The 11,545-nt window shown below is 38.7% G+C and overlaps 1 protein-coding gene across 1 annotated transcript; it reads right to left on the minus strand.

Annotated features, from left to right (window-relative positions):
- Positions 1-10,650, minus strand: LOC100545820 (host cell factor 2-like; the record flags this gene model as incomplete). The annotated part of the gene is made up of 9 exons (XM_019615228.1): positions 1-527; positions 1,869-2,154; positions 3,061-3,246; positions 5,364-5,501; positions 6,712-6,782; positions 7,957-8,157; positions 8,838-9,000; positions 9,940-10,043; positions 10,455-10,650. Coding segments are annotated over 9 exons (1,371 nt in total), but the record flags the coding sequence as incomplete, so codon positions are not given.
- Positions 10,651-11,545: the final 895 nt, after the last annotated feature.

Raw genomic sequence — 11,545 nt, forward strand, 5'->3', positions numbered from 1 at the left:
TTTTTACAAAAAAGTATATATTAAAATATTTATGTGTTTTAAGTTACTATATAATAACTGAAAATTTTGCCTTGTACTCAGACACCACAAGGAAGAATTTGGTGTAAGACACTGAAACCAAACAGAATTCTCTCACGTACCAAATCTTCCTGAATGATCTATGCAAGATCTGTGGCAATCATGGGGAACTCTATCTCAAATACTACTGCCAATTTATTTTTTTTTAATTTGAAAATTGATATACTTAATGACATTTTAACTATCACTATGAAAAAGAGCTGCTGGATAGAGTATGGTCCTCCACCCCAGCATCTTCAGTATCATTCCTATCTGGTACTCAGACCTGAGCAAGGCTATGTAACGCCGATGTTTCAAACGTAAAAAAGGTTATATACTTTTAAGATAAAAACAATGCAAAAATAAAATATTTGTAGCATTTACAAATAGTACAAGAGTTACATTAAACACTACATTCGAAACTTGAAATGCGTTACGCTGCCTCTACTTTGAGCTTGACGTTTTCATATCTGCAAAAAGAAAGAGACACTGTTAGACATTTCTTAATTTCACATAGTGTGTGAGGTCAAACATCATCAAAACAACTCCTGCACAGTTCTGGGATGCAGATCATGGCCCAAACCCTTATCACATAAAAGGTTAACACTGCCATGGAATATTAAACTCAAGACAATTCTTGAGGCCAGGCTGGATGTGGCTCTGGGCAGCCTGGTCTGGTGGTTGGTGACCCTGCACATAGCAGGGGGGTTGAAACTAGATGATCATTGTGGTCCATTTCAACCCAGGTCATTCTATGATTCTATTGTTGCTCTCCACCTCAGAAATTACATGTTCCAAACAAACAGTGACGTACCCAACAGCACTCTGTCAGCTACACCCTGCACATCACAGCAAGTGGACCAGCAAGACCAAGCTAAACCCCAATCAATAGCTCAGTGCAAACAAAGGGGGTAAAAACCAGAGCTCCCCCTGGTTCTTCCCTTCCTAACCTCCCTCCATGCTTACAGCACCTCCTGCTGAGCTAAGTCAACTTGCAGCTAGCAGAAAGCTAAGGCAGAAAGTGAAACGTTATTTTGCAAAACTGAAAAAATACAATCAATTGATGGCACCATGAACTGCCTAGATGACAAAATGGAAACTGGGACTGAAAAATCACTTAAACCCTGCCCGTGCTTCTAGATTACATGCTGCCATTAGGAGCCACAGTCCCTCTCTCAGCAATCTTTGTGCCTTGTGCCTTTGTACTGGCACTAGCATTTATGCAGCTGCACAGATGGACACGAGGGAACTGAACAGGCTGAAAATTCCAGTCGGTCCATTCCCATTCCCAACAAATCATAAAGCCGTACAAATTCAAGTACAGAAATGAGACGATAAAGCCCATTCTGAGTAACTGTAATACGGACTTCAAAAAGTGTATCAATCACAAAAATGCACCTTATGTCACTTTATGAAAAAATACTCTGATACAGAAGGGAAAAAGGTTGAAAAAAAAAATTGAAAAAAAACCTTGATTACATCCATGCTTGGAACTGGATTCTTATTATAATGAAATTTTGTTAAGTTGAAGTGGAGACCAGGGAAATCAGGAAGCTTACTAAGATTTTATTATTTGAGGGACAAGGTAAGCTTCCATAACCAACGTTCACTACTTGCCTGTGGACGAATATCATTGTGTTTAAAACAATCCTAAATTGAACAACCGCATTTTCTTAAAACTTCTATAAAGAACAAAATGATATTTCACTGCTGTGCAAAGCACAGTGCTGAGCAAAGGCTGGTTCCAGAGCCATGACCAGCTCTGCCACAGCTACGGCCCATTCACATGCTGCACCTGACACTGACATTACCTTGAAGCCATCGAACCTGCGTGGCCGGTCCATAGCCTCTCTCATTCTTTGCAGAAATCCTGAACACTATAGCAGGTCGGGAAGTGTAATCGACGTGAGCGTTTGAGAGCTGGGCAGCAGTCACTACACAAGATGTCTTGAGACCACAATATATTCTCATAAATACAAGCTGATTTGGGTTTTCCTGCAACTGTGTGGAACGTATTGCTAAGTAGGCAGAATATTCTAAAATATTGCCAGAAGGTGAAGCAGGAGGCTCCCAAGAAAGATGAATGCAGTCTACACTCTGGAAAAAATAGAGAAAATATGATACTATGCAGTTAATCTTGAGATATTCAACTAAGTATATAATTTATAAAAACATCTTTATAATATATTTACTACACACACACATCCCTAAGGAGCATCTTAAAATTCTAACCTATTCTGTCACTGTTTCTGCATTCAAGAAGCAACAATTTCTTTCTACTGATACTTGTGCAGAGACAACACAGATGCTAAAGGATATTTGGAAAACAAGAATACTCATTTTCTGATTCAGGAGGGAATACAAACAAATGGCACTACATTTCCAAAGTACAGCCTTTCTTGTCATTGTAGACGTACTGAGTTTTCACAAGTACAGAAGAATATCAGGTGACGTGAAACACCAAGCAATAAAACTCATCTACCATTAAAACAAATTACAAATCCCAGAAAACAAAGGAAGAGAAACCTCTCCAAATACTTTTAAGGTGGACTTTGTGGGGGAAGAGGTTTACAAAAGACATCTACTTGAAAGTTAGCAGATTAAGAGGTAAAAATGCATTTTAGTGTGTCAACTCATGTCACCCAGGAGTGGCTTCTAATTTTGGCAAAATCACAACTGTTTTATGCCAAAAGATTAAAATGATCATCTTTGGGAGATAATAACCTATCTGTTGACACTTCTTTCTTATTAACACAGTAGACTCCTACGAAATTAAGAATGCAAGAAAAGGAAAGAATGGGAAAATTATCAGATGATTAAGATGCCTCTTGCAACATGATCATTAAGGCTTAAAATATTTTCCTTTTAGCAGTTTCTTAAAACATATCACATTGGGCAGAATTCACCAGCGAAGAATTTGTCACTATTTAATATGACAACTTTCAATTAAAAAAAAAAAAAACAACAACAAAAAATAACACAGCAATTATCTGCATTTCTCACCTTAGTGATTTTGACTGTTGAAGGAGCTCCAGGAAAACCTGGAATGCATGTCTTGAATTCACTCACTTTACTGAAAGGCCCAACACCACAGCCATTAATTGCAGCAACTCTGAACCTGTAGACTGTGCCCGGAAAAAGATCCTGCTTCTTAAGTAACCTGTAGTCTGGCACATCTGCATCTTCCATCTGAAAATACAGCAACATCAGAATACTTTCTAAAGCATTCTAAGCACAATTATCTAAAAAAAATATAGAGTGATAGCAAGAAACCGAGGTAAGTTTAACTGAAATAAAAAACTGATTTAACATTTTCATACTTTCACTGGGATTTATAGAAAGATTCTGACTGAAGCACACCACACACCCACACATCTGCACACTCAGACATTTAAACAGCATCTCTGGTTTAGTTTTACTTGGGAAAGTAAAAGCAAAGTAGCATCTTGTATAGCTTATGATTTAATTAGTATACTCCCCTATCCCCAAAAATACTTCTCTTTCAAAAACACTCATTCCAATAGCTAGAGGGTACCATTTTATGAAATGGTAATCACAGTGTTTCTAAAGAAAAGCACAGTTAGTTAGTAACAAGTACACTAGGGTCCCAAAGATGATCAGAGGGCTGGAGCACCTCTCCTGTGAAGACAGGCTGAAGGAGCTGGGATTGTTCAGCCAGGAGAAGGGTGTGGGGAGATCTCATTGTGGCCTTCCAATATCTAAAGGGAATTTATAAACATGAGGGAGATGAACTTTTTACACAGGTATATAAAGATAGGACGAGGGGGAATGACTTTAATCTAAAGGAAGGGAGATTTAGATTAGGTATCAGGGGAAATTTTTGCTGAGAGTAATGAGGCACTACCACAGGCTGCCCAGGGAAGCTGTGGATACTCCAACCCTGGAGGCTCAAGGCCAGGCTGGATGGGACCCGGGGCAACCTGATCTAGTGGCTGGCAGCCCTGCTTGTGGCAGGGGGGGTTGGAACCTGATGATCCTTCAGGTCCCTTCCAACCCAAGCCATTCTATGATTCTGACATGTTATGTACTAGTGTATTTCCATGCTTACCATGTGCACTGATACATCCTTGAACCGACCTATTCAACTACTTTCCTTGCAAATAATGTGCAAGCAATCACAATCTATACAAACACTGTAAAGTCCGCTACATAAACTCCTTAAAAGTGGCATGTGAAGTGTTTTCAAAAAAGTGTTCTGTTCTTCATCTCAAGAAAACCCATTGCTGTAAGACAGTACGTTGAATACATTCAGCAACTAACAAACAATTTTATACTATGAATTCTGCAAATACGTTGTAGAAAGATATAGGTACCTTACATAACAGGACAGCATAATCAGTATTCACAGAAGTAGAGAGAAATGTGCTCAGAATGCCTATTTACACTACATACGTAGCAGAGATTAAAATCCTCTGTGGGTTTTATTTTCCCTCATATGCTCCATCTACAAGCAGCAGACCTAAGCTGTTTAGATAAAGCAGAGACCTGTTCTGGTAAAAGGAAAGCTTGGCTAAATACTTGGCCATCTGGTGACGGCCAGATCACATGCAAGTAAGTGTCAGGTCTGTGTAAGTGAACACTGATTTCTGAGTTTGAAATCAACTCAGACATCTTTTCAAGAGGAACCGCCTCCTGACTGTAGGCACTTCTGTCCATTTAGGTGACACAGTAACCAGTTATGTTTCTAGTCCACTTAGACATCATTAAATTATACTTTCACCACCAAAACTACAAATGTTTTGCAAGTTACACATATTTAGTACGTTGATATACAAACTTCTACATTTAACAACATAAACTTACAGAAATCAAATACAAAACTCACTACACCTCCACTCTGATCTTTTTAAACATCCTCCACTTGGTGTTATTAGTATTTTTAAAAGTTTCTAAGTGAAGATCCTTGAGATAGAGAAGAAATTGACTGAAAATACTCTAGTGAAATCACAGACTGCAAAGTGCTGTACTGTTCAGTTTTCAGGGACTTGAAAGTTTACTAAGTTGAAAGTTCCCTCCTAAGGCTACAAATAGAAACATGGAAAGAATTAGCAACAGCACAATAAGACGTTCCATATAATTAGGAGAAAACAACAGAAGATGTGTCTGATTTAGGAAAAATGTAGGCCAAATATGCCAGGAACTACATGGTCATAAAATACACAACTCCTATAATGACCCATTTGTGCTGGAGTATCAGAAAATCCCACATTTCGTTGTCAAGCATACAAGCATCATATTTGAAAACGCACAAGTGCAAGCTACGTCAGAGAAAAATTAGCAGTTACCTTGTTAGAGGCATTCAGAGTTTCCTCAGGCAGCAAGTAGAACTGGCTCACCACAGCACTGCTGTTCTTAAAAATTCCAACATCATACCACTGTCGTTCCCTTGATTTCACTGATGCCATCTGTCTTTGTGGAGTTCTCTAGTATTTGAAGAACAGGTTATGTAGACCATCCATACTTCAATATAGCATTAAAAAAACATTTCAAGATTCTAGAATATGTAGAATTCCCTTCCATACCAGTGAGTAATTCTGTATACTTCAAATGAATATGCATTTATTATTAACATATTGTTCAAAACCAACAGGTTCTCAAAAATTTAGGAACAGATCATCACTTAAAAAATAGAGTAACTGCAGCTGGGATTTCATCTCTGACATCCTAGTTGAAACAGGGAGGGGAAGAAGCTTAAAGCTGTAGAACTAGGTGTGTGGAGCAGCATGTAATCACTCACAAGCCCAGTGATTAACAAAAGTGTGATGTGGTCATATATTGGCAGCTCTGTCTGGGATTCTGCTGCGCTTGAGTCCCAACTCCCTGCAGCAAGCAACTGCTAAACTTGCAGCTCAGAGCAGAACTTCTGCCGCGGCATGGCACAATGGCTGTAGAAGGCATGGGAACTGTGTGGATTGACCCAGAAAGACAAGCCATCTTTCTTGTTTGACTCCAGGCACCAGGAAGAGCACCTGCATGGCCAGTGCAATCCAGCACAGACAGATGGTGTTCCTGCTAGTGTGGAAAAGGGGAGGAGTGTCAGCTGCTACTGGTCAAAGCACCCCGACTCTTAAATAGCTGCTGCTTCTTCCCATCCTTAGCTCCACTCTTTCAGTGGCAAAAACAGCACCTTGGTTTTGTGTATTAAAATGTAAGCAGGTGAAATAGGAGGCATTTACTTTTTTCAGGAAGTATTTACAGCTTGCATAGCCAGTCCCCATCTCTTCTAGGGAAAAACATCAAGATGTCAGTTCAGCTACGTTTCAAACCTATGCATCAGCAGCTAACACTACACCTGATTTAATGCATATCTCATTTTAAATTCAGTTGTGCAGACAGAAGAACATTCCACATTTGCACATCATGCAGCAGAAAGCCCACTCCACTGCGCCACTCGATTAAAATGATTCAACAGCTGAAACACATTCTTGGATCTCCTCCCAACTAAACAACTGCTTCTTAGACTCAAATCTAACCCGCACAATGCAATTAGTTTTACAACAGAAAATGTTTACCCCTGTATTATTCACTTCCAGCTCTTTTTTTCTCTGTCAAAGAGGCACGGTTGAAGAAAAACAGAAGAACCCTTACAACTAATCAACAGAATACAATTTGATTTTGCTTTTGCAGACTTACAGAGGAATGTGAATCATTTGCCTGTCCAGTATTGACCTTTGTTGAAGGCATGAAATAAGCAGTTTCAGCAGCTAGAAACAAAAAGTTACATTGAAAAAGCTTAACTCTAAGAAAAATTTAACACGAAGTCCACAGAGTTGACCTCAGCAGCCATTTACAAGCATTTGCTGCAAAAGCATGTCTCAAAGTTCTTTTGCATGCAGTTCTATTTATAACACGGACAACTAATTTTGGCTTGCTTCATATTCACAGAAGCTGACACCACAGATAACTGCAGATAATACAGAACTTGGAAGGCAGGTCTCAGAAATTCTATCCTTAGGTGTGACACAATTATGAAATCAATAGAGAATATTGTGAACAAAGTATCAGATTGAGGCATATATGCTGCTCATACAGTGTCATCACTAAGCCTCAAATCTTAATGCACTGTTTCTGACATAAAGAATTCAGACTGCATTAATAAGAGCAATTAATCTTTTAGCAATCCTAAGAAATGGGAAAACAATGCTTCTTAAACTTAAAAAGAAATCTTTAAAAATAAATCAAAGCACATGAACAATACAAGGGAATATTAGTACTCTCTACTTGTGTTTGTGTTTTGCTTTTAAAAAACAATACTGTCCAGTAAAAAGTACACTACTCAGTGTCAGTAAGGAATACCATTCTTTAGCTAACACTCAAAAAAAGCAAGCACATCCTGGTGATTTCCAAGAAAAACAAGATGTGAAGAACTACCCATATGTTTAGCTTCTGTACTGATGCTTGTTTTGGATATTTCAAACAGACTGTAGAGAGGTCACCACGTCTGCCTAGTGGTGAGCCAGCCACGTGAGCTGCCATGCTTATTACAAAGGTCAGTTATTTAAAATGAAGAAAATCCAAGGTTACAAACAATAGACTTCTGCTGACTAAAAAAAGCAATAGCCGGATGAAAGCAAATGTCACACAGGCAACAAAACTGCCCACCATGACTATTTATAAAACAGGCATCTGCATAAAGATTTGAAGGACTTCTCACTTACAGAAAACCAAGTGGTTTACAAAAGTATAAGAATACCCTGATTTTTAGAGATACGTAAATCATAGCAGAGATCATTCAGGCTGCCTGAGGTCCTCCGTAGCACAAAGCCCTATCTCTAACCCAGGCACTAGTCAAGATGGGAATCCCACCACACTACAGGAACTCTGATGGCCTTAAGATATATATGGCTCAAAATACAGTATGTGAAACACATTTCAAACCTTCAGATTTTGAATTGAATGTTGTTAGTGAAGTTTCATCTTTAACAACTGCCCCATTTGTACTTGATGATTCAGTTTTAACAGCCTGCTGGGTTACCATAGTTTGTGTGCTGGAGACAGTACTGGATACAGAAGCATCAGGAATTACAGTTCGTTTGTCCAAGTCATGTAATTCACCTACATTTGCTGAAGTCTGAGGACCTTAGAAAAAGAAAATATTAACCAGAATTCAATACTGATGATGCCCAACACGGATCTCAACTTAATCTAATGGCTTCAGTTTCACATAAGAACAGAGATTTAGATTAGATCTGATTATGAAATCAATAAGGAATACTGTGAACAAATAAAGCAAATGCTTTATGTATATAGCTTAGTAAGACCCTGTCTGCATAGTCATAACCAGACATATGTACACAGTTGTATTAAAACTGCAATTTCATTTGTGTTAGATGTATTTCATATCCATTTGGTGATGAAAGAGCTCATGTGGGAAAAAAAAGAAACACCCACACAAATGAACATCAGAGTTTCATAACAATCAACTTCATCAACAACAGTGCAAGTCTCTTTCTCACTCAGCACTAAGACCCAATACTTAAATTACACTGAAGATAATAAAAATGGTCACGCCATCTAAATTACATAAAAATCAAATATAAACAGATTGTGTGCTTGGGCCTGGATTCACCCCACTGAACATCTCATTTTTCCTCATACCTTCTAAAAATATGCATAGTATTAGCTAGCACAAGGAATTTTATAATCCACAAGGACATGTAAATTAATTTTAAATTGCAAGACAAATAATCTTGCTTTGTGCTTATTAGATGAATTTAACACTTGCTTTTTTATTAATTTTTACTCTATAGATATCTTACTTGAAGTACAAACAGGCAAAAGAGAAGGGGCGTTTGATTCTTTGAACGCTGTTGGATCTGCATGGTTTTTCATTGTCTCCTGTGTAATCTTGTTTTCGGGTGCTGCAACCTTTTCTTTTCCTTCCATTTTTAAGAGTGAGTTGGATGAAAGGGAAAGCTGGACCTACCAAAACAATACATCGGTTAACAAGTAACTGCCAAGTTCAGAACTGTCAGTTGCAACCATGGCATGAAAAGGCTTGCTCAAAAGCAACAAATGAAAATCTTCCCATACCCTTAGCGTTTTAAGTTGCTTAGCAAGCAACCTAAGAATCCACATTCTTTTAGCCACACATAAAACAATGACTTGAGCTCTAAACTGACTCTGAAGTACTCCTGTCCCATACTACATTTTATAGTGAGTAGCAAGCTCACGTTCTTATTAGATGGAAGCTCAGTGATGAATACGTTTAATCTACTAGGCAGATGAGAAATGGGGACTGGGGTACAGCAAAATGACAATTAGAAAAACTTTCTCCCATTGCTCTCCTGGTATGTATCTAAGATTTCTATTGTTAGCAAAATTCACAATACTTCTACATTCATTTTCTGTAAGAATACATTATGGATTCCATACAGATCTGAGGGTTTACCCAGCTAAGAAAATGCCTACATTTCTAAAACTGTGATCCTCTTGCCAGAGATTTTCCTCTCTCTTTTTTCAAATTGCCAAAACAGTGGAATATCTAAAACCGCATGAAAACCCTAACAAAGAAGAAATGTGCATTATTCTTCCTGCTTCCCATGTTAATTTCACAAACATTTTGAGGATGTAAAATATCTCTACTGTTACAAGGTTCCCAGTTAGCATTCTGGAAGTCAATACTGTCACAATATCCTTTACACATTACCACAAAGAGGACTTTAAAGACTGCATCAATCATGAAAATTAGATGAATATAAGGAAGTAAACAAGTGCTTCAGGTGCCTTCTTTGCTGTTTGATTTGGGGGTTTCTTAAGGTCTAAAGGTATGCATGGATTTTAAAAACTGGGAAATTATTTGGCAGTTCTCTCACTTCCCGCACTACTTTGCCACCTTGGTGTTTGTCAGTTTACACTTACGTTATTAGGAATGACATTATTTGCTTGGCTGGGATGATCCACCTTCATTTCTGGGCAAGGGACACTAGGCAACGATTGTGGACTTTGATGTAGAGAAGAGCCACCTTTCAGGTAAACAAAAGCAAATTCCAATCGGTTACACAAAGCTTAGTATTACGTTGGGTGGAATCTATTCCAGTAAGCAAGAGGGAAACATGAAGTTGCCTAAAGGACGATTCAGCTGTCAAATTGAAATGAAACTGCGTGGTCAAACAGTCAGTTATAATCCCTTCCTCACTGCCTGCTCTCAACCCAGCACTGCACAGATATCTTCAGCATTCAGATTGCTGACCAGAACAGACAGAGAGGTTAAAGCTGAGTTTTCCACAATTATGACACACATATTTCAGGAACAGTCAAAGAAATAGTGTCTCTCAAAATTATCTTATTTTTTAAAACAAACTCATATTCATTACTTACACAAATATCTACTCTGCCTTTGCACAAGCAATAGCATGAAGTGATGTGATGACTACCTTGTGAACTCAGCACTGATGTCTCAGGAACCCCAGTGCCAGGTGTTCCAGCTGCTGATGGCACCGGTGAGTCAGCATGTAATTGAAGAAGATATCCTTCAACAGTGGGTACTTCATCCCATTTCACTTGGAAAGAGTTGGTTGTAGCTCTAATCAGCTGGACCTGTGAGGGCGCCGGAGGTTTCTCTACAAGAAATCACAAAGACACATGCTGTGTTTGAAGTTGCTCTCTTTTAACAGTTTAAGAAATATCTATATAGTGCTAGCAAAATCAAGAGTTCCCTTTACACAAAAGTAAAATATATACCAAAATAAGCAGGAGACAATATCAGAAGTGCCAAATCAAGCACAAAATTGCAAATTGCCATTCTAGAGCATTCAGAAATAATGACATTTCTCTGGCTTTTCTTAGAGTTTTGACAGCTGGGTTTCCTGCTGCCGCTATGTCTTTGGGCTGTGTAGACATCACCATAGGCATTACACACATAAGAGATCCTCGTCTTCTTCCAGAAGACTGGACAGAGCTCTGACTCCTAAAGCTTTACATATTCCTGGAAAGAATTTACAGAAGACTGCACTTCCTTTCTGCTTGCTCTTCATAGCTGAAGTGAACTTTCCCTCAAAAGCTCGTGCAGGCTGAAGCCCAAACATGACTCAATGCCAACAACCTGCTTCCCTCGCTTGCCTTGATGCCTGACTAGGATGCGCTCTTCCCTTACTGCTTCCTTTTTTTTTTTTCACTCAACCCTTTCTAAGGGGGAAAAACAAAACAAAACAAAACAAAACAAAAACCAACAGAAACATGTTCTCCACTGCCCTAAATAATTCACAATCTCCAGTAACTCACAGTTCTGCTCGAGTAGACAGGAACTCCCACCTGAAAGTACCATTCTAGTCCCCTCACTCCCAGTACTATCTCAGGGTCCTGCTATCAAATAAATATCCATCATTTCAGCTACTAATGAGCAACCAGTGCTCCAAAAATCCCCTCAAACCCAGAACAATTTGGTCCTTTCTCTTTTAGCATACCAGAAGATGAGGAAGCAGCAGCAGCAGCAATGATCCCATGAGAAGGAGGGGTTTGGTTAAAA

This window comes from Meleagris gallopavo, chromosome 1 (assembly GCF_000146605.3).
Source record: "Meleagris gallopavo isolate NT-WF06-2002-E0010 breed Aviagen turkey brand Nicholas breeding stock chromosome 1, Turkey_5.1, whole genome shotgun sequence".
NCBI classification, from domain to species: Eukaryota; Metazoa; Chordata; class Aves; order Galliformes; family Phasianidae; genus Meleagris; species Meleagris gallopavo.